This window comes from Dicentrarchus labrax, unplaced genomic scaffold (assembly GCF_905237075.1).
Source record: "Dicentrarchus labrax unplaced genomic scaffold, dlabrax2021, whole genome shotgun sequence".
NCBI lineage: Eukaryota > Metazoa > Chordata > Actinopteri > Moronidae > Dicentrarchus > Dicentrarchus labrax.
In genome coordinates this window covers 32,521,461-32,544,487 of record NW_026136704.1, presented here as the reverse complement: position 1 = coordinate 32,544,487, position 23,027 = coordinate 32,521,461, and the positions used below count along the sequence as shown (strand labels likewise).

General features: G+C 39.7%; 2 protein-coding genes across 5 annotated transcripts in view; both read left to right on the top strand.

Moving 5' to 3' along the window:
* Window positions 1–8,561, top strand: part of plekhg2 (pleckstrin homology domain containing, family G (with RhoGef domain) member 2) — an 86,459-nt gene extending 77,898 nt beyond the window's left edge. The window contains exons 20-22 of the mRNA XM_051397330.1: window positions 16–394; window positions 1,046–1,966; window positions 4,177–8,561. Coding sequence (XP_051253290.1) covers window positions 16–394; window positions 1,046–1,966; window positions 4,177–6,754 — 3,878 coding nt within the window. The 3' untranslated portion in view covers window positions 6,755–8,561. The remainder of the gene's footprint in view (window positions 1–15; window positions 395–1,045; window positions 1,967–4,176) is intronic.
* Window positions 8,562–16,042: 7,481 nt separating this feature from the next.
* Window positions 16,043–22,325, top strand: il15l (interleukin 15, like). 4 transcript variants are annotated; one of them, XM_051399733.1, is made up of 4 exons: window positions 16,043–17,007; window positions 19,592–19,639; window positions 20,147–20,281; window positions 22,133–22,325. In XM_051399733.1, exons 1-4 carry the CDS (start codon window positions 16,861–16,863, stop codon window positions 22,253–22,255), a joined length of 453 nt encoding a protein of 150 aa, XP_051255693.1. In that variant the 5' UTR covers window positions 16,043–16,860; the 3' UTR covers window positions 22,256–22,325. The 4 variants fall into 4 exon arrangements, with proteins under 4 accessions (XP_051255693.1, XP_051255695.1, XP_051255696.1 ...); XM_051399735.1 differs by having other exon boundaries at window positions 16,046–17,007; window positions 19,595–19,639; XM_051399736.1 differs by having other exon boundaries at window positions 16,053–17,007; window positions 19,595–19,639; window positions 20,150–20,281.
* The last annotated feature ends 702 nt before the right edge of the window (window positions 22,326–23,027 follow it).

The window sequence follows — 23,027 nt, the reverse complement described above, 5'->3', positions numbered from 1 at the left end:
TATTCTCTGTTATAGATTTCCAGGAGCCAGTGGCAGCACTCTGTGAGCCTCTGCTGTTTGGTCACATGTTTGTCAAAGAGCAACTGACTCCAGCCTGTCAGCACCAGACAAATGGATTCACCCTCTCCAGACCCAGGGACTTCATCACAGCCTTGACCAAAGAAAGAGACCCCAGTGGGGAAAATCCATCATCCAGTCAGGCCCAAGCTAATAGCTCCAACTCCGGGTACCCCTCTGCTGCCTCATCCTGGACTTCTACAGCTTCCATGACCTCAGACTGTAGAGTCACTGAGGTCAAGGACTACAGCTCTACGTCATCTACAGGGAGAGATGAAGCCTTGAACCAAAACAGAAAACTTTATTCAGATTCTGAAGAGAAGGAGAAAAGAGAGGGGTGAGTGGATAATGTTTACAGGAATTGGCAGTATATGACAAACAAGAAAGTAAAGGAAGGAATAAAAATGTATGATGTTATGGGAGTTAAGATAATAAATCAGTCACCTTGCAGGATTTGTGGCCTTTTTAGGGAAATATTGCAGCCTAAACTGCTGATTTTCAACATTTTGAAAAGCTGCTATAAAATCATGTTTTTTTTTTGGATATAGTTCATTAAAAATTGAAGACAACTTGTTCCAGTGAAATCTGGAATAACAACAAGAAAGCATGCTTCCTCTCTACGTTACTGTATATGTATATTTAATCTGAACTCACCTTCATTGTTGAAGCGCAACGGCTTGGATGGAACAGCCTCAGTCATGGTGTTAGTAGGAAAGAAATCGATGACTTTAATTTGTTTTTCCACATCATTGCAATAGTTTACAGCAACTTTATTGCAGAACATCAGGGAATTGTCTTGCTTTATCTTTAGCAGTAATTTTTGCTGATAAATATGAGATGTTGCACATGTTTACATGGTCTTCATCTGCAAAACTAGAAACAAGAAAGTGAGTTCAGTAATTTTCCAGCAGAAATCTAACCCATTGCTTCTTTCTGTCTGGTCTTGTATTCTAAAGGTTTGTTTTATTCTCCTCCTGGTTCTCTGCAGGTCGGAGCTGTGTGGTGGAGATTCATTTTATGCCGTTAGGGAAGATTCAACATCTGTAAACATCATTACCCAGCCAGCACACTCTGAGCCCAATCTGTTTGCTCACAGCATACCACAGTGGGAGATTTCCAAAGATGGAGATGAGCACGATAAATATAAGCAGGATATACCAGCTGCACAAAATATACAAGATAAAGTTGTATCAGAATACAAAATTTCCACAGGACATACCGACAAGAAAGACACGTTAACCAAAAATGTGCAGAGTGTTCATGCAGGGACTGAATACTTGGTTTGCCCAGGACCTATGGATGGAGGGGCAACCCCAGGGGAGCTGGTACTGATGGTAGCATCTACACAGAGCCAGGCTCCAACAGAGTCCCACAGATCTGCAATGCCTCACCCAGGACTGGTTGGAGAGCAGGTCCATGAGGGAACACTTTACATGGTGGACGGAGTCGCCACAGATTCTGGAAGGAAAGATGAACCCCCAAACAAGCAGACAAAACTAAATGAGACAAAGAATGATTTGAATTACTCTTCATCACAACCCAGGATGATTCTACAAGGATCAGCAGTAATCTTTACAGGAGACCCAGCTTGTTACAGAACCCCAGGAGAACTTGTAGTTCCACCAACCCTGAATCAGCCTTCACACATGACCTCTGATCCCTCGCAGGTTTCTAGTCATACAGTCACAGAAACCCCAGAGGATCAAAAAGCATTAGGACGGGCAGCACCGAGTCCCTGGTCATCAGCTCAAAACTCAAATCTTACCCGACCTCGCCCTCCATCGGTGCAGTCTGTAGACTGTCTACCAACATTCACCAGCCAGAGGCCGCCAGACCTACCCACTACAATGGGAAAACGGGCTCTGTCTAATACCAGGAATACTAACAACACCTCTCCATGTGAACATAGGTATGTCTGGGGCAGATTAAAAATAATAATCACTACCCACAACAGTTTTTTAACATCTGTTTAATATGAGGGGAGAGATGGTAGATCACCCTGGTAGTGGTCCTTACCTCTCTTTGGCTGCTTCTGTCTAATAAAGGCAATAAAATGTATAATCTTTAAAAAGATAGAAGAAGATAGATTTTCAACTCATTCTATATAAACCTGATCCTAAATCCTGTCGTCAGCGGAGCCTGTCCTGACCTGAAATTAACTCCAGCCCAGACATGTTTTTTGATTTGAGCAAGACACATAACATAGTATGACAATTAAAATCCAGTCAATCACTTCAGTTTGAGTTTAAAATAAACAACTGGGCCGTCCGAATGAAGCATGATCCGTTCTTTTGACCATTTGGTTCTTGTGCAAACTTTTAATTCACATTTTGTTCCCTTTTATACATCAATGTTAAATATAAAAACCTGTGACCATCTTATCAGACTGTGAGTTGATGGATTTTTGTGGAAAAGGAAAGTTTAAGCCAGGACATGTGTTGAAGAATGGGTCTAAGGGCTTTTCTGAAGTGTTGGTACATGCCAGAGAATATTACGGTACAGTGTGGAATGTCACCTTGCTTGTTATTGGCAGGAAGTTTGCATTCACACTTCCCCTCAACTGACACTGTGTGTGTGGGCTGAAAGCAAGGTTAGGGTTCTGCCAAGTTTGCGGGAAATTAGCAGATTGAAAACACAAACAGCAGCATATAAGTTAAGAGCGGCAGCTGTGGTTATGTTTATGTTTGGCCCCTTTTTCCCCCCGATCCATGTCATTATAGATGACATCTCTTATAATCACAGCCAGTTCTACATACATCAGATGTATGTTATCACAAAATGCAAATTCAAGATGTAATGGAGGCAGAAATGAAACTCAGAGGACAATGTGTTCCCTTTCCCCCTTTTGGAGCCATAACTCCATGACGTCTTAGCAGAGACAACCTCAGTTGACCCCGAAGCACATGGGTAGGAGGAGTTCCTATAAACCCCTAGGCCTCACTTTGTCACTACCTAGGACTACCTACCTACCTACCTACCTACCTACCCTATCTAGTTACTCACTGCAAAACTGAAACTGCTCGAGCTACTATTATTATTTTAATTACCAAATGAATAGCATTTTTGGAGGCCTTAACATGCTTGAAAACTCGTGAAACTTTGCACAAAATTCGGTGGTAGTGAAAATATAAGTATTCTATTGATCCCGTACATGGCGTCGCAATATGGCTTAGCCACGCCCCCCAGAATCAGCCTTGAAGACACGTACGACAGACATTTATGAAAATTGGTATACATGTGTATCATGATCAGACAACCAAAAAAGCCTTTTTGATCCAGACCCAAACCGAAGTCATCCATTTTCGATTTAGTGGTCATTTTCTCCAATTTTTTGGTGTTGTATTTGAACGAACTCCTCCAAGGGAATTGAACCCTTGTACTGTGTTTTCCAGACTCTTTATAGACAGTCTAGAGGCTCTCAGGTTTTTCTGATGGTTCCTAGACTGTATCTCTGAAAAAAGGATGTGGTAATGGCCTAGAGAATGGGTGTGGCATGAGATGTTGGAAGACAATTACTAAAAATACTAAATATGACATGCTTGACATTGTATTGTTGTGTGGGATAACAATTCTATTTCTTTATGTAATAATAAAATCAATAACATTAACAACATTAACAATGGCTGTAATGGTAGTAATGACACTGCTAATATTAATAAAGTATAGGCTAATATTATATGTAATAGCAGTAGTAGTAGTAACAGTTTTGTTAGGTATTAGTCAGAAAGGTGATCCAGCAGATGTGAAATCGATTTGATTGTTTTTTAATGCTATTTGTCTTTCTATTGCGGTGCGATCGGCTAGTAGGGTGGGTTAAATGATAGTGGTTTATTTTGGATCTGAAAGTCAGGATTGTGCCATATTGGGGTGAGTTTCGACTGTCAGAGTCGCTGCAATAAAAGGGTTTTTGAAACAGGTAAGGAAAGGGAGGTCTTTCATTGATAAATCTTGGCATTCGTATTGTGCTATATCTAGCCAGAGGAGCTGTGATTGTTGAGATTCTTGCAGCCACGTAGATATGTACTGTAGATGGTTTGCTAGGTGGAGTCTGAGATTCCCCCCTTCCCCTCGTTGAATGAACTGTTTTAAAGATTTCCTTTTTAAATCTGCACTTTCCAGGGAACCAGACGAGCAGGGATCCCCTACCAGCCTGCCCGTTTCAGGCAGTCACTCATCTTCCAGACCCTCCTTGGAGACATCCAGCCTGGTGGAGAGACCTAACCCAGCCAGTGCCATCCATGGCCAGGACATAGACCTCACCACCGCTCCCTCAGCCTTCAGACCCAGCCTCAGACACCATGCCCCTTCTCCTCTTCGAGCTTCTCCTTCCTCTTCCTCCTCCTCTGTCCAAGCACCTCCTTGTTCCTCACCATTCAGGATTGTTCCTGGATCTTCTCCCACCCCTGTATCAGCTGAAGATACCTCCCTGAACCCTGTCTCCAGGGCTCTTCCCTGTTTATCTCCTACTCCTTCCTTTGGGAAGGGTTCCTCAATGCAAGCTCCCCCTGCTTCCTCTCCTACACCCTCCTCTGCTTTTACTCCCTCTTCCTCTTCTTCTGGGAGATCTTCATCCATAAGAGCAGGTCCTCCTTCGTCCCCTACACCGTCTTCTTCTCTCCGCTCTCCTCCATGCTCTTCCCCCATTGCTTCTTCCTCTGCGTTCACCAGATCCTTAGCCGCCTCCTGTATCAGCCAGTCCATCAGTCAGAGTATTGCGAGAAAGAGCACTGCCCTGCAACAAGCCCCACCCACAAACACAGTACCCCAAAGCCCCTCTTCTCATCTACGACGGCGCTCCCCTTCACCTAAAATCCCTCCTAGTAGTCAGCAGGGCTCTGGCACACCTGCGTATTCCCAACTGGGGTGCACTAAAGATGGGTACCAACATCCAAGGTGTCCGCCATCTTCTCTCTGGTCCTCTTGCCCTTCTCCGTCTCTCATACAGTCAGCTCCTCCCACTTTTTCCCAACGCTCTCCTTCCCCATCTTTGAGTCTGGCCCATCATCAGCCTCCCCACTCTCCTTCCCCTTCCCCTCGTATCTCATTCCTTCACTCCAAAACTGACTCATCACACAATGCAAACAACAATAACAACGTTAGTTTAGCAAGTAGCTGTAGCAGTAACCGTGCCGTCAGTAATGGGGGTTGGTCAGTTAGTCCCCAGAGGGCGCCATTAGCGAACGGTAGCAGTAACGCCATAGTAATGCAACAGACCCATGATACTTTCTGGTCGGGGTCACACAACCGCGTAGCTCGGCCTTTTTCAGCTTCAGAACCCAGCTCACGAGTCCAGTCCCCATCTCCCTCTCCTACCCCTGCCTCATTTACTTGCCTCACCTCCCCACCTCCTCAACATAACTACTCCTCCCCCATGGCAAACAAACCTCCCAACCCCCGGAGCACACGGGTAGGATGTGCAAGTTCCCATAACCCGCTAGGCCTCACTTTGGAGCTACCCAGGGCCTCTTCAGCAGGTTTAGCCTTTGGGCAGTCTTCCACATGCCTGAGCCCTCGGATCCTCTCCCCGCCTCCTATTGGCGTATCAGTGAATGTTTGGACAAATAATGTTGCAGCACCTCAACCTAGAAACCCTACATACGCTTCGTGCTCTCCCTCTTCGTCGTTTTCGTCCTCATTAGGCTCACCAACACTGGAGAATGCCTCTTTCCCCACTTCCTCTTCTTCTTTGATCCCACTGCGTAGTTCCAGAGCCTCCTCCCCTTCTACCCCCTGTCCTCCTGCATCCCAAACAACCTCTCAAACCCTCCGTAGGTCTTTCTCCTCCAATCTAGCAGACAGACCCCCTAGCCCGGCCCGGAGCAACTCTAGTGGAGCACGGCGCTCATGGGCAGACAGCAGTCGCAGGTCCCTTGGTTTTAGTGGTAGTGGCCGAGGGTCCTTTGACCAGCAGGAGTCCTGTCCAACCAGTCCAAGGAGCGGATGGTCCTCATTCGGCAGCTCACCGTCCTGCCTCAGCCCTCGAGCCGGGCTTCAGTCACCACTCTCACCTAGCAGGCTTACCCCAGGGAAGGGCACCCATGGGGGGCAGCATTTCACCAGTGTGCCCTGGCCAGATGTACGAGAGCTTTCAAACAAATATAATGGAACTGATGGCCTTGATACAAGTGCTACTTCCACCATCATTGCCTCATCACCTTGTCCATCAGACAGCCAGACAGAATGGGGAGACCCAGAGCTAGAAGAGGGCAGTTGTCGTAGTCAGCTTATCTGTGCCTATGTAGCCCGGCCCTCCCGTGAACAAAACCTCACCACCTCATGTGTGGTTGTCCCTTCCTCAGGCATGATCTCCCCTACACTTGCCCCATACCAGCACCACAATTACCAATCCCAAGTAAAAGCACAGTCTCAGGTCCAAATCGCTGCCACAACACCTCCCATACCCTCAGTCCCTTCCCCCTTGCCTGCAACCTCATCGCCACTACCCTTTGCCCATTCATCTCCTACCAAACAGGGGAACCAGAAGACCAGTTATGCTACCACGGTCAACCTCCAGATAGCTGGAAGTGGCAGAATAACTTCCTTCAGCACAGCCCAAGTTAGCTTGACCCAAACCCTGCAGGGTGGAGCCGGAGCCGGAGCCGGAGGACCAGGACAGGGGCAGTTGACGAGAAGAGTAAGCATCAATGGACTGTCGCACCTTCCTTCCCCTCTTCCTCAGAACTGCAACAGACTATGAGAGAAAGTGAGAAGTCTTCCTTTTATGGCTTTACAAGACAAGAAGGGGCCATGCAGAAATGTTGACGGAAAGAGAAGAGGTATTAGAAAAGATGTGCACTTGAGAATTTGCCCCAAACACTGAGTGTACATTGAACCCCTCGAGTCCCCCATGTAGAAAATTATCTTTCTCAAATCGTTCTTCAACTTGGGAATAAGGTCACATCTGAGGGACATAATGAATGTTGTCAAGCCTACTCAACACCGATTTTAGGACACTCCTAAAGGACTATAAATTGAATCTTGGTGGCTTCTGGAAAAGCTTCATACCAAAGCATTAAACAGACGACCTTTCAAGAATGAAAATTCTACCTGCACATGGGCTCGTATTTTTCAGTCTGGACTAATGACTTTGAACGGATGCGAATGGAATTCACCCTTATATTGTAAAAAAAATAAAATAAAATAAAAATAAAGGTTAAAAATGGAAATGAGCACCCAAAAACCCTGAATGTCCACAGCTGGATGATCCGATTATACTCCTGGTCTCACAATTTAACCGGTTTGAAGTTGCTCAGTTCATTTTCTGAACTCTGGACTCTTTCTATGGATGTGATGACTTCATGGAGGAGCTTTTTTAGACACTTTTGTCAAATTCAATCTGTAACTTTTAACATTTAATGAGTACATCCATTTTTGCTAATTTGGCGGACATGTTGAAGGTCCAGCATCCAACCAGTGCTGTATGCAATCAAAGTTACTTAATGTATTATTATTTTTGTTACTATTTTGTTAAGTTTGTTTGTTGTTTGTTTCTTCTCTTTTTTTTAATATTCTGTTGAACAAACATCAGTGTCTGGCCATGTGAGGTCAGTGTTTAAGGTTGGTGATAACTGTGGTTTTTAATAATCTTTTTTTAACCATTTTATTATTCGTTTTATTTTATTGTTTATTTATGAAGTTAGTCTTATTCTCTTTGGCACTTATTATCCTTAAAGTAATGTCGGTATTTTGCACAGCGTTCTCAGCTCTTGGGTGCATGCATCAAGCATGAGTGTATTTGGGTGTGTGAGTGTCTGCTATGACGTGTCTGGTAAGTTCTCCTTGAACTTCAGACCAAACCAATATCTGTGTGTTTTTAATGCTGTGTTTGAATTGATGTACTCAGTTGGTTCATTGACTCCCTCCTGTTGTCAGTGCCCTTCAGAAACCTTGTATCTTGGGTTTTCAAAAGTTGTAACAGAAAGTCGACCGGTTGGAAAACGCTGCTTGATATTTGCATACGATGAAAGGTTTTAACTTCGTAGTAGTTTTGGCAATACACATGTGACGTATCGACTCTTTCATATGTTAACAGTTGATGATAACCCCAATGCTTAATGCTTATAGTGTTAATAAAAAAACAGCAGGTCAGTTTACATGGAATTTTTATTCTGGTTTAATGTCCCTTCACATTCACACAATGACTTGCTGATTATACACCAGATTCTGTCAAAGTATTTTAAAAAAATAACGTGTTTAAAGAGGGAAATAGTGTTTTTAAAATTTCATGTAATCTCGCAGTTTTTAAATGCAATTAAACACTTTCCTTTAAAAGAAACACAAATGTTGTTAAACTTGAGGTTGTAAAGTGTCACAAACCATTTGGAGGTCAAATATAAAAAATAAATTAAAGAGACGTGTGGTATCTGCAGGGTGCTGGTGACAAGCTGGAGAGAACATAATGTTTTTGGGAGCTGGTAAAAAGGGAAATATTAAATCTTCATCCAGTAACCTTCATAGAGTCATTGAGATGTACGGAAAATAAAGGTATGTGGTGCAAAATCAAAGTGACTCATGCTTTTTTATTTACTGTTAACTCTGTTACTCCAACTAACAATGTACTGATGCCGCTAAAAGAGCTGTAACAATAACAAAGTTTGAGGAATATCTGTAAAATAACAGAAAATAACTGACTCATAAATTACAGTAATTTTCTATAATTAAAATGCAGTTTTTAGCTTAAATTTTAAATAAAATCTTTACTTTTTAATGTTTAATTAAAGAAATTTACACTGTAAAACCAATGCAATGATCTATAAATACAGGTGAACTCTGCTATAATACAAATAATCAGGCTTACATTTACAGCAGAGTGCTGTTATTATTGGATTTTTATTATTTTAATCTGAATGTTAAAAGTTATAGAAGTGTAATAAAGTCATTATCTGTGAGATTACAGTAATTATTGCTGTTTACACTGATAACAACTGTATTTGGACAGTTTACCAATGCTTATACACTGATAAACAACATTTATTCAACTTCCATCATTATACAACATATCTGTCAGTTCACTAACTAATACATTAAAATTACACAACCAATACTTTATTTACTGTTAATGTCACTAATTATGCATTACATTTAGAAATGAATTAACAATATAAAACTTGAATTTATCAGTTTAATCCATTAAATAAACAGTAAATATCTGTGAAACAATTATTGATTTGGAAATGTATTTTAATCTTTATATGTGAAAAAAAATTCACTTTATTTTACATTAGACATGTAAATTCACAGGCTTTTTTTGTAATTTTATTATTATTTCTATGTATTTGAAAAGAAAAACCATCAAATTACAGATTTGTTTACAGTTAAAAAAAAAAAGAGTGAATCCACAAGTTGAAGCAACAAAACCTGCAGTTCCTCTAACAGCCACTAGAGGCTCAAGCAGTGAGCCAGTTGCCATAAGGCTCCATGTTAAACTGCAGAAATAGACTTGTTTACAGCCTTTTGGTCTCTGGAGATAATTTCCCTGTTCAACAACTGTATACAACTCACCCTTTAAATTATATTAAGGATTACAATTATTAATAATTTGAATAATTTTCAGTAACCAGGCTTCATTCAGCTCCATCTGTAAGCTACGTGACAGTCCCCAGGTGACTGTACCCAGGTGACAGTCCCCAGGTGAATGTCCCCAGGTGACTGTCCCCAGGTGACTGTACCCAGATGACTGTCCCCAGGTGACTGTCCCCAGGTGACTGTGCAGGACTCTGGCCCTGATAAGAGAAAGTAAAGGAGTGAGCGTGCACAGCCTTAAAGAGGGCAGGTGCTGAGCCCACACCCCCATCTTATACACATTAAACAGCCACGTGGAACAAGACTCTAACAAATTAAAGGAAGAACCAACATAAACCGACTGTTTGACCCAGAAACTTAACCCTCTATGGTACCGTGTTGCCCTCAGGCAACGCACCCATTTTTGGCCTGTCAAATCTCCACAATGCATTTTTTTGAACGATACTATAGTTGAAAAAGGAGGGAAGACCATAGGGAACCAATAACAATGCTTTTAATTTGTCACATGACTTTCAGGAAGCCATATTGAAAACCCTTTTTTGAAGACTTTTTCAAACATAGACATAGACAGCGGTATTATTATCATTATATTATTTTTATTATTACCGGTATTATTATTATTGCTATTATTATTATTGCTATTATTATCATTATATTATTATTATTATTATTATTGCTATTATTATTATTATTATTATTATTATTATTATTATTGCTATTATTATTATTGCTATTATTATCATTATATTATTATTATTATTATTATTGCTATTATTATTATTATTATTGCTATTATTATCATTATATTATTATTATTGCTATTATTATTATTGCTATTATTATCATTATATTATTATTATTATTGCTATTATTATCATTATATTATTATTATTATTGCTATTATTATTATTGCTATTATTATCATTATATTATTATTATTATTGCTATTATTATAATATTAATATATTATTATTGTTATTATTATAATTATATCACTATCATCATCATTATTATTATTATTATCGTATAGAAGTCGGCATCTTTTCATTCACAGATCTTCTGTCAGAAGCTCGTCTGCTGATAACATTAAGTAGAATTTGTATTTGGGTAGTAAAACCAGCATTTTTAAAATATCCAAGCACCCTGTATCATAGCTACATGTGTGACGTTTTAACAAATCAATACGTTTCGAAATCAGTCCAAAATTCATCGAATAATTCTACTTTGAGATTGAGGAGTTCCTCTTTCCTTCGTAGGTTGATGCACCGCTGCCTCTGCTAGCCCTGTTCCAAGATGGCGGCGCTTTAGGCACGACGCTCCACAGCCGATGCGGCGTCTGTATAAATGTCTGTTTTCAAAGGAAACAGCTTTGACATTTTGCGCCAAAAAAAGTTCTGAAAACGTCATTTCCTGGAACTTTTCCATCTGGAAAAAAGAATATTCACACTAGCAGGTGACTAACCCTTAATATCTGATAGTTTAATGCAATTTATTTGCTAATTAAATAATAGAAACTAAAAATGCAACTGTTGCCTTGAGGCAACAGTGAACCATTATGGACTCACTATGGCAGCATAAGATTTTGGTAGTGTGTGTTTAGGTATATATAATGTTCAAAAGCATCTAATCTTTACAATTTAATTTACTTTGTTGCAGTAAAGTTCAGACTATTACTATACTCTGTAGGCCATAGTGAACTTTGCCTTATTTAGCCTTATAATTTCGTCTTATTTCCTCATAATTTCAACACATTTTCCTCCATTTACAGAATGAACTCATTCTTTACCCCTTTAAGGAGGTAGAGTTAGAAATCACACTTCAAGTTGAGCATAGTGAAGTTGAATAAGAATTAATTAGTGATGAAGATGCCAGTGCCATCATCACCTGTGCGTCAGGACAACACTGACCATTGACCTATTTGGGTGGAGAAAAGGGGCAGGTGCAATACCCTGATGTAAGGGTGTAGTGGAAGTGCAGTGCACACAATGTGTCACCTAGCTGTTCTTCACTCCTGAAAAAAACTCCTTCATGGAGTTCAATAAGCACTGAGCAGCAACACCACAAATGATGGCAACGCATGTCAGGAAAGACACGGGACTGAGAGGAAACATGCATTGAAATGAAGGAGTGATGATCAAACACTGGAATCTGACACCAGTTTCTTGTTTTGCAAATGGTTATGATCTTTGTTTTGATAATTAGTTCATTTAAAGTTTGAAGAATTACGCTTAGACTCTTCGAAAGATTCATTTCAGTGGGTTGTTCCACAATGGTACAATGATACCTACAGGCAACGTTCAGACAAGAAACCCTTTAAAATAGTTCCTTTTATAATATTTTTCGATTTAAAATGACATGTACTGTAACCTGTTGAAGCTATTAACTCTTTTACACATGTTTATGAAATAAATTATGTTCAAATTGAAAAGAAACTACAGACACCATAATGGTACAAAAACACCCAAAACTTCTAAAAAAAAAAAAAAAAAATTATAAAATTTCTTTAGATTATCTTTATTTAGTCTATTTTAAGACATAAAAACGTACCACAGAGGGTTAATAAGTATCACTGGTTCCACCTGTGTTTACACTGGCTGCTTTGGAAAAAGTTATTTTGTCACTGGAGTCTGACAAAGAGCAGCTTTAAACGTCACCTTTATGTAATTAACTGGACATTGGAGGCCTGCAGTGTGCGAGCTGTTACTTTCTTCATTTCACAGACGAGCGGAGGTCAGTAGAAGCTTGCAGACAAGCAGCTGTGAGGTTCATGAGATCAGATATGTTCTGAAAGGCTGCAGCTCTGTATCAGGTTATGCTTGGCAGCTATTTAATCTTTCTGATAAGGGCAGCTCAGTTTCAGTTTTGGTTTACACCAGATACGTAGACTTTGACCCCAGTTTAAAGCTCCTTTTGTCCGCTCCATGCTGACACATGCAGCTTACTCTGCAGCCGTCTTCTCAGGAAATCTCTCCAGGTAACTACTGATCTTCATTCCTTCTGTTTAATGAGAACTCCTGCTGGTTTACAGCTCTGAGCATCTTCACAGACATATTCACTGACAGACGCCGATTCATAAGGGTGCTTTTAAGTTGAGGTTAAAGGTTTCTCAAAGGCATGATAGCAGTTAGTGGTGATACAACATGACTCATAGCCATGTTAGCAGCTCTGTCAGGCTGTACAATGCTAACAATGCTAGCTTGCTCAGATTTGCTCATTAGCATTGAATCCAAAGTACAGCTGAGGATCATTAGCTCTGCAGATCATAAACCAAAGCATATACACTACATGGAAATATTAATAAAATGTGCCTGTTTAATGTAAAATAACGTAAATCTAAAATTACTGTTCTATATTAGATATTGACACATTAAGCTGATGATTCCTTAAATAGTTTAGCTGCTGTTTGGTAAATAAAATTAGACTCTGAGGCTTCACTATCAAATATTAGTTAGTTTTAAGCTCTGAGAGTTAATTTGATTTAAACAGCATCCACCGGCCCTCGTTCTTTATCTTTCTGCCTGAACATTTTTGTTTGTAAAGAAATCAGATTTCTTTTAATAAATAACTTCAATTTATGTTCGTAACATTTGTTCTAAAGTTCATTATCTGTACTAACTGTGAACCTAGTCAACCATCGGTTTGTGTAGTCCCATTTTGAAGCCTCCAGTTTGGCGTTATGGTGGTTGTCGCCGTAGCAGTTTGTTGAAGCCAGCGGGGGTCACGTAAAGCAAGTTGAGCTGCTCTCAATGGCGGCTCGCCTGGTAACACAGGATCTGGTGTTCCAGATAAACAGTAAAATGTGTTTGTGAACAGATTTGAGGAGAGAAATAGTCAACAACAGAATCTGGATCCATATCTGATCAGCACTGTTTGACAGTTTGATCTGAGTTTGGTGCGTTGAGCTGGACGGACTAACTGAGAATGAGCTGTCAATCACAAGGTAGCCCCGCCCTAAAGCATACCCTGCTTTATGGTCTGTTTTACTCTAAATGGGACCATCAGTTACTAAATGAACATCATGCTGTATGGAAGAAGACTGAAACTAGAGACTGAGACCAGAAACTCATCAGGAAACTGTTTACTGAGCTCAGAAATAAAGAGAGACTATCAGTGTTTTATTTCCCAAGCCCAGATCATGTGGGAAGTTTACAGTTTATGATGACACACTATTGGAGACCTCCTCTTTCTCCTTCACTTCACATGAATTTCCGCCGTTCCGGTTACTCAGACCTGTAAATGTTTCTCCAGAAAATCATCATCCACATTATCCTTTGAGGGTCAACAGTTCTGAAACAGGTAAACAGGAGAATCTTCATATTCAATTTCAACATGGAGCTTTATTATTACCTCCAGGCTGCTGTAATCAATATATTTATATTAACAATAGATCAGATTATTACATTTAGGGGGGAGCTGGTAGATAATTAATAATTAACTGTAAACGGACGTTGTTACTGTCGACTGTCACTTAGATGAAAGTAACAGCAGATTAAATTGTTTATATTCTTGTTTTTATTCAAAATGTCTGATAATGTCAGAATGTATTAAAAGAAAACGTATTAAATATAAATAAATATTATCTCATAAGTTAAAATATATTTTCAAATCTATAGTTTGTTCGCAGATATTAACTGTTTATTTAATACATTAAACTGTTAAATTCAAGTTTAATACTTTTATTCATTTCTAAAATTATGTAAAATTAGTGAGATTAATAGTAAAAAAGTATTTTTTGTGTAATTTTAATGGATTTGTTTGTTAACTGACAGATATTTTGTATAATTATAAAAGTTTTCACAACAGAAACATTGAATAAATGTTGTTTATCAGTGTATAAGCATTGGTAAACTGTCCAAATACAGTTGTTATCAGTGTAAACAGCAATAATTACTGTAATCTCACAGATAATGACTTTTATTACACTTCTTTTATAACTTTTAACATTCACATTAAAATAATAACAATCCAATAATAACAGCACTCTGCTGTAAATGTAAGTCTGATTATTGTATTATAGCAGAGTTCACCTGGATTTATAGAGCACTGCATTGGTTTTACAGTGTAAATATCTTTAATTAAACATTTAAAAAAAGACCAATAAATACGATTTTATGAAAAATTAAAGTTTAATTATAGAAAATGCTATACTTTTATTTTCTGTATTTTTTTGGCGTTCCAGCTGTCGTTCAGTGTTCCGGAAACAGTAAACAAAAGTTTCCCTCAGATCTTCTCCAAATTCTTGTACCACAGTTATCCTCCATTAACCTTAATTATCTTTATTTATCCGTCCTTGTGTTGGAACTTTACGGGATGAAAACCTGAACAGAACTGTGTTACTGCACTGTGGAAGGGGAGAGCAGGCTTGTGTTAGTCATTTGGATGCAATGCAGTTGAATAAACTGCTTCTTTACTCGACTTTCCCACGCTCATGTGGTCCAATTTGCAAATATTCACCTTATCAGCATTCCAGCATTGACGCCGCGGATGCTTTAGAGTAAACTGTAGTCAGTTCAACTCCAGACAGACTGTACTTTCTCAGGATGGAAGATTTGGCAACTGAGCCTTGTTTCAAAACAAACAGCAAACAACTTGTTAGCTGGTTAGCTCTTTGGCTCATAGCATAAAGTTATCTATATGGTTTGTAGCATAACTTAGCTCTTGAGAGTGGTGGTTTTAGACTCCACGTCGTCCATTAAACCATTTAAGGAAACCTGGTCAGGCTAACTTAGAGCCCAAGTGGACGTGGTAGTGGGTGGTCTTGAAGTGGTCTGAACTGTGTCTGCTTTATATCTGTATTTAAATGCCAAATAATAATAATACACTTTATTTAAAGGCGCCTCTCTGGGCACTCAAGGAACACCGTACAATACATAAAAATAAAAAAAACAGTAAGAAATAAGAAACAGACAAGAAAAAGCCAATGTAGAAAGTTAAGTGGGGTATGCAGTTCTGAATAGGTGAGTTTTTAGTCTTGATTTGAAGAGGGGGAGAGAGTCCAGGTTCCTGATGTCCGGTGGGAGTGAGTTCCAGAGTTGGGGGGCAGAGCGGCTGAAAGCCCTGCTCCCCATGGTGACGAGGCGGGAGGGACAGAGAGGTGGACAGAGGAGGCAGATCTGAGGGAACGGGAAGGGGTGGCGATGTGGAGGGGTTGGGACAGATAAGGAGGGGAGAGGTTGTGGATGGCCTTGAACGTAAACAGGAGGATTTTGATGTCTATGCGGAGTTTGACCGGGAGCCAGTGGGGCCAGTAATCGATAGGGGAGGTGACAAGGCTGTGAACAAGAATGGCAGTGGAGTGGGGAGAAAGGGAGGGGCAGCAAATGCGTTGAGAGGAGCAACCACCGAGCGAGTGTTTCCTTGGTTATGTTACTCACCGTGCAACCACTTCTCCTCAACTCACATCTTCAAACAAAAGATTAACCTCTGAGTGATTGATGGTGCTTTCACTCCCTGCAGGGCTTAAAACGAGGATCCTGATCCAAAGGCTGAGGAGGAACACTGAAACACAGTCCACTTCCCTCGAGCCATAGGAGGAGGAGGAAGAGGAGGAGGAGGAATGGGAGGAGTGAGAAAGTGAAAACAGCAGAGCGAGAGAGGGGAAAGTAACAGAAGGGGAGAGAGAGGCTGAGGGAAGCTCTCTGGTCAAGGTCTGACACTAGACTCCTGCTGTTAAACCACGTGGAGTCAAACCGCAACAGCTCCTGCAGACATTGGCAGCCAGTGGCGGGAAACGTTCTGTTTCTCCGTCTTCTTCCACACTTTGGACATTTACCAGTTTTCCTTAAGCTAAAGTTTAACAGCAGGTGAACCGAAGAGAAAATGTGCTTGTGGAAACACTGAGATAAAGCTGTCGTTTCTTTAACGGAGTTTGGTTTGGGGATGTTTTTCAGATTTCAGCTGTTGGTGCAGTGGATCATCTGACTGAAGGATTTACTAAAGGAAATACATCAAGATGTCAATTTGATGTGAGCAACCCCTTTTACACCCTTTTTGGAGCCCCTTTCAAGCAATCACTAAACCATTAGAAGCTGGTGCCTTGCTCAAGGGCACCTCAGCAGTCGCTGGAGGCTGCAGACGCGCTCGCAAATCAGCTGGTCTGGGATTCAAACTGACCTCTTGCAGGATTACAGGAACATCTGCGCAAAGAGGAACTTCTAACATGGACTTTTTGTGACGGAGTTCCGAACCTCGAGGCAGTTCACCTCCCTGAAGATGTAGTAGTCCAGAGTGGGAGGGCAGAGGATATAATGTGACGCAGATGATGGTTTTGCTGTCCGTGCGATGCCAAGAGGGAGGCAAGCTCTCGCGAGTGTGTGTCTGTGTCTTGTCTGTCTGATCGTTCTGATGCCGCAGCTGGCCGCCCGACCCTGCGCTCAAGACACCATTAAAAAGGTCCAGCACCTCATCAATGTCGAAGCCCCCAAATTGGTATGAGTTTAATCTTCTGTCACTGTAAAAAAAAAAACTGTAATATTCCAGCACCAAAAAAATACAGTAAAACAGTAAAAATACAAGACTGTTCAATCAACAATCATTTAATATTTTTTGTCTTTTTAATGTTTAATTAAAGATATTTACACTGTAAAACCAGTGCAATGAGCTATAAATACAGATTTTTAGATATAGTTTTCTTAGTTTTTAGTGTTTTAAAAGTTATAGAACTGTAAGTCATTATCTGTGAAATTACAGTAATTATTGCTGTTTTCACTGATAAAAAACTGTATTTGGACAGTTTACCAATCCATAAACACTGCAAAAAAACATTTATTCAACGTTTCTGTTGTAAAAAACTTCCATAATTAAACAAAATATCTGTCAGTTAACAAACTAATCCATGTAAAAGTACACACATAAATGCTTTTTACCGTTAATGTCACTAATTTTAGATCATTTTAGAAATGAATTGAATGAGTAGTCATGTAAATACACAGGATATTTTAAAATTTGTATTAATATCTCCATCTATTTAAAAAATACAGAAAAGATCTGTAAAATAAATGGGAAAACACCGTAAATCGTCTTTTTTATTATTATTATTTTTTTACACTGTACAATATTATAAGCTCAGATTGTATCTTCAGGGTGCAGCTGCAGGTTTCACACATGATTTCAATAACTGAGGAGTCTTTTGTTAAAGAACTTCCAAAGTTTAAGATTCAACTCGAAATTATTGAGCCTTATCATTAAGGTACGCAGCAGTTATTCCACAATCATTCATAAATACGTGATTTGGGTGGAGCCATCTTTGTTATCAGCCTATAATCTTTATTGAAGTTATCTTGTATAATTAGCTGCAGGACACAGCCGGTGAGTCATTGGAGGGTTGTTAGAAGTATGTAGAGCAGAGGTCTTCAGTTCTGAAATATCTAAAGCGTGTAAAGCTGCACTTGAGGAATCTGTAGCCACGTTCCAACACGTCTTGAACTTATATAAATGTATATATGAAATAGTATTTTGGTGACCATCTTGCTAATATCTGATCAATATTATCTGTCTTTTGTTGGGACTTTACAATCAGAATCAGCTTTACTGCAGTAACGTTGCAGGCTCTTTATTGCCTATTTTCATAGATTGTCCAATTTTATAGAGATCCTCCAGTGATTTAGTGCAGTTTCGTGGAGACGGATTAAAGATAACAACAGTTGAAATCCTTCTCCATCCTCGAGTACCAACCCAGACCTATAACCGATCAAAGTATTGAGAATTATTTGATTTTGACTGGTTCCACACTCAATGGACAGAGCGTTGTTCAGATGATTACTGGATGAATATACCCAAGTCCATCGTTGGTTTGGGGGTTTTAGTTTTTTTGCTAATTCAATGTTCTGCAGTTGCACACTGAGGTATGTGTTTTCACATCTAACTGCCGTGAATTAAGGGTTTAATTCTTATAATTATAAGGTGACTCACAGAGGCTCCAACCAGGACTCTGACTCCGGGAAGGAGGATGACTTAGCAGGGCCAGGAGAGGAGTAAGGGAGGTCGGGGGCATCAGAGAGACAGCGACAGCGTAGAGCCAGAATATGTTCACTTCTAACTCTGTCAGACAGCAGAGTCAGTGATTGTTTTATTTATTATATTTTGAGAGTTTGAATGAAGTGTGTTTTTAGATTTCAATAAGGTCTCAGTTCAGTTCAATGAACCCAAATAGTAAACAGATCAATTTGTGATACGTCTGTATTAAGAATTAACAATCATGCAGACTTAATAGGCTTTTTTTTTTTTTTTTTTTTTTTTTACCAATTTATTGCTTCTCTCTGATATTTGGTCATTGTTCTATTACAGTGATCAGATCATCAGAGTTTAGATATTAAATAATAAACTGTAATGTGGTCAGTTATTTTAATTCAGAAAAATTGTTGATACAGTTTACGTCAAAATGTAAGTTACACAAACTCAATTTTGTAAGTTAAAAAACGTGTTAAGTTAAGTCAGTGTCACTACTTAAGCTACTTGATCAAGAATTCTTAGTTAGTGTTACTTAAAAGTTTCAGTTTGAACACTTTCTTAAGTTAAATTAATCTGGTTTTAGTGTAATCTAAACTTTACAGTTTTAATTTTCGTTTTCTTCACAGAAACAAATCACATTTTAAGTATATATATATTTAAGTACTTTAGCACGCCTTAAAATCAAGAAGCCCTCGCGGACCCCTGTGAATTGTTGGCGACCCCTAGTGCAAAGCTGTTAGAGCTCGTTGCACGCAGTGAACTCTCCGCTCACCTTTCACTGTTTGCTAACCCACAACCTAGCCAACATTAGATACATTACTGCTCTGTAGCATGGTTACTGAACCTTAAAGGAATCCACCTTTAACTGAACTTTATGAGTGGAATCAGTGGAACGTACCTTTAACATTTGACTTCTTTCCAGATAACAGCCGTTAATAATGGCTGTTAAGAGAAAGGCAGAGAAGGGGGCACTGACGGGGGTCCAGAGCTGCTTTATAAGAGCAGTTGTTGTACGGCTTGTGTGCGTTTCACTGTGAGCTGCTAACGTTGTCTTTGTCCACAGAAGGGGTTGAACTGCAGCCTGTACACGCCCACCGTCGACCACTACAAGGTACGAGCTTCCTCTCAGCGTTCACCCTCTTTATCCTGACAGAAGGTCCTCAGATGGTTAATGGGCTTCCTCAGTAAAACATGAATAAAAGTCCATATGGAATTAGAATCAGGGTCCTATAGAGGAAGAGGAAAAGCCAAAGGAGCAAGCACAATATTGTTAGCATTGAGCCGTGAAAATGGAAATGTTTAACTTAAACACAACCTGTCACTATATCCTTCACGTTCACAGCGTTTTTCACAGGGAAAGAAACTTAATTTTACTTAAAGGATAAGTTAAGTTTCTCTTCACGCTTCAACAGTCTGAGTCTGGTGATACTGTGCATACCCTGCTTTATGGTCTGTTTTACTCTCAGTGGGTCCATCAGTTACTAAATGAACATCATGCTGTATGGAAGATTAAAACTGTCAGTGTTTCTGGAGGAACGTTGCTTATGTAATGTGTACTGTGGTTGTTGTCTCACCTCTGTCTGTCTGTCTGTGTGTCTCTCTGCCTGTCTCTCTCCAGCAGAAATGCCCCGGGGCCACGATGAAATGTTTCGCTGGCGAAATGATCGTCCTCCTTGATGAGTGGGAGATCACAGAAGCACACCTTACAAAACTGAAAACAACCCTTACAAGGCTAGCAGAACAATTAAACACGGTAAGGAGGGAGAGAGACACAGTCATTTTGTTTAAATTACAGTATTTTCTCACATAAGAAATAAGTCAATGGAAGAGTTTGTTTACATTTGAATCAGAAACTCAACAACAATATGGTGACCTGAAAGCTTTAACATTTAGCTGTAGTTTATCATATCAGTATTGTGTATCAGTATATGTAGCTGGTACTTTGATAACACAAGCTGTATAAGAACAATGGCATCAAGTATCAGGGAGAAGAAAACACTTAGTTGATCAAAAAAGAAGCTTATTAAGTCTGTATGATTGTTAGAAATAAAATAAAAAACATAATAGAGACAGAAGATTGTATAAAAGTGCTGCTGCTTTATTCAGTGTTTCAATCAGCAGCTGTGTCTGTCTTGGTGAGGACAGTTTGGTGTTAATTCAGCTCATGAGGCAACAAACCGGCTTAACCGTGAAATTTTAGATTCTGACTCTCCCTATTTGCTGTTGTGAGACTCTCACTGTCACTTTGACAAACAGAGGAAGAGAACCAGATGAGACATTTCCTTTAAACCCAGATAAAGGACCTGTTTCTTCTTTTATACAGATGTGATCATCCAGCTGCTGTCTCACTCCCCCACAGTGTCCTAACACTGAGGACCAATCAGAGTTTTAGACGCCGAGATGGAAATGTTTTGTAAAATTAGCACATTTTGTCTGTTTTTGGGACTTTGTCTACTTATAAAATGAAGAAGCAGTAAGCAGGCCCTGAGTTTCCTTACTTAATCTATGCCCCTAAATCTTTTATAAACAGTGACATGTAAGAATGCTCTCAAGAGACTGTGTGTTTATATGTGTGAGAATCGTAGCATGAAAATACATTTTAGCAACTTCAAGTGTCTGGTATTTATAAATGAATATGCAATAGTTTAGGTTGAATTTAGCTTTTGCGACAACATGCTTAACTTTTTTTAAAAGCAGAGAGTGCACTAATGACACAGACTTTTCTTGATTGCAAGGTCCAGTATAAATGACCTCAAAATCGACTCAATGATTAATCTATATCAGCCCACTGGGAGTTAAAATATGCCAATGTCCTGTTTAAACAGCAATTTGGTACTTTCAGAATCCCCCTTAAAATCATTCCAATAGTGTCTAAGCAGTTGCTGAAATATTGTCCACATAAGTGATTATGCTTATTTATTGCTAATTATGCTAATTTGCCAACATATGCAAATTAGCATCTGGGAGTTTCTAAATGCTGGGGATCATGCCGTATATTTAATTTTTTTTTTTTTATATATATATATTTTTGGGGGCTTTTATTGCCTTTATTATAGTGACAGCTGATGATAGACAGGAAAGGGGGGCAGAGAGAGGGGATGACACGCAGCAAAGGGCCGCAGGTCGGATTCAAACCCTGGGCCGCTGCAGCAAGGACTCATGGGTCGCCAGCATCTACCCACTAGCTATCCGGGTGCCCCCCGTATATTTAATTTAATATTTATTTAACATAAAACTCAATATTTTTTGGTTCACGTTGCTGGCAAGTAGACTATCACCACACCAATGTATTTGAAGCTGGAAACTACTAGCTTCTCCCTTTAGGAGCTAGTAATTTCTGTGAAGAACATACAGACACTTTTCATTTTTCCATGTAAATATATTAGTGTATCATCTGCATAAATTCGAACATCAGCTATAAATACTAATGGGAGATTATTAATGTAAAAGCTGAAGATGAGAGGACCCAGGTTATGAAGGTTTTGGGAAACTTTTGGGCTAAGGTCAACTTTATTAACTCTGTTCCAACAGCTCTTCAGGTTTCGTTTGTGCCACCGTTGATTTGACTAACAATATATCTGTCTGTATCTGTTCCCCTCCACAGACGGAGTCAGGGTGTATCCAGTGTGAGCTCTTCGAAGTGGAAGCACCAGAAACCTTCCTCAGAAATCTTCTTAAAACTCTTCATGAGATGAACACTGTGCACTGCCCAAAAAAGACTAGATGAGACTAGATTTTGCTTTTGTCGTGGACTTTTCATATTACCAGAGCATAAATAAAGTGCATAATGCATGATGTCTGAGGATCTCAGTGGTATTTAATTCACAACTGGAGAGGTGGAAACGGAGGAGTTTCAGTGTGAAAACAAAGGGAAACAAAGCATCTGCATTTCGGTGGAGGCTTGTTCGTGCTCGAAGTCAACATGGAAGTAACAAAAACTTCAGTTCCTCTGTCAGCCACTTGAAGCTGGCTCCACGGATACTACAGCAGTCTGGTACAGGTTGTGGTATGATTGAGAAGTTAAATGCAAAAAAGGTGTGTTTTATTCATATTTTCTGGTTTTCGATGGGTGAAGAGAGACAAAAGGATGGAGGTGGTATCTGTGTGAACACATAAAAGATCCCTTGCGATCCAAATCCAGATTTGGACAGGGTGGATACAGTCTGGATGTAATAAGAACTTTTTAAGTGTGTTGAAAAACCAGTAAATCCTTCAGAAGCATCCAAATCACTTCATGAAAACTGGAGTTTAGTTCAGGTTTGGTTCCCCAAATCCCTAGGTTTTTATTACCAAACATCATTTTCCAATGAATTTCCAGGACACAAATACACTCATGCCAAAAAATTGCTGCAAAATCTTTCCATATCTTGTAAACCACGCAGGTTCTGAGAGGCGAAAAGATTCCAGAACAACATAAATTATTTCGAGAACATTCTGTCCATTGAATTTCATTTAAATAAACTTAGAAAAAGGCCACACTGAAACTTGAGTGGTTGATG

Coding starts and splice junctions, on each gene's coding strand:
- il15l (XM_051399733.1), top strand. CDS start 16,861: ATGCCAAGAGGGAGGCAAGCTCTCGCGAGTGTGTGTCTGTGTCTTGTC. Junction 19,640..20,146: donor CCACCGTCGACCACTACAAG/GTACGAGCTTCC, acceptor GTCTCTCTCCAG/CAGAAATGCCCCGGGGCCAC. Junction 20,282..22,132: donor TAGCAGAACAATTAAACACG/GTAAGGAGGGAG, acceptor TCCCCTCCACAG/ACGGAGTCAGGGTGTATCCA.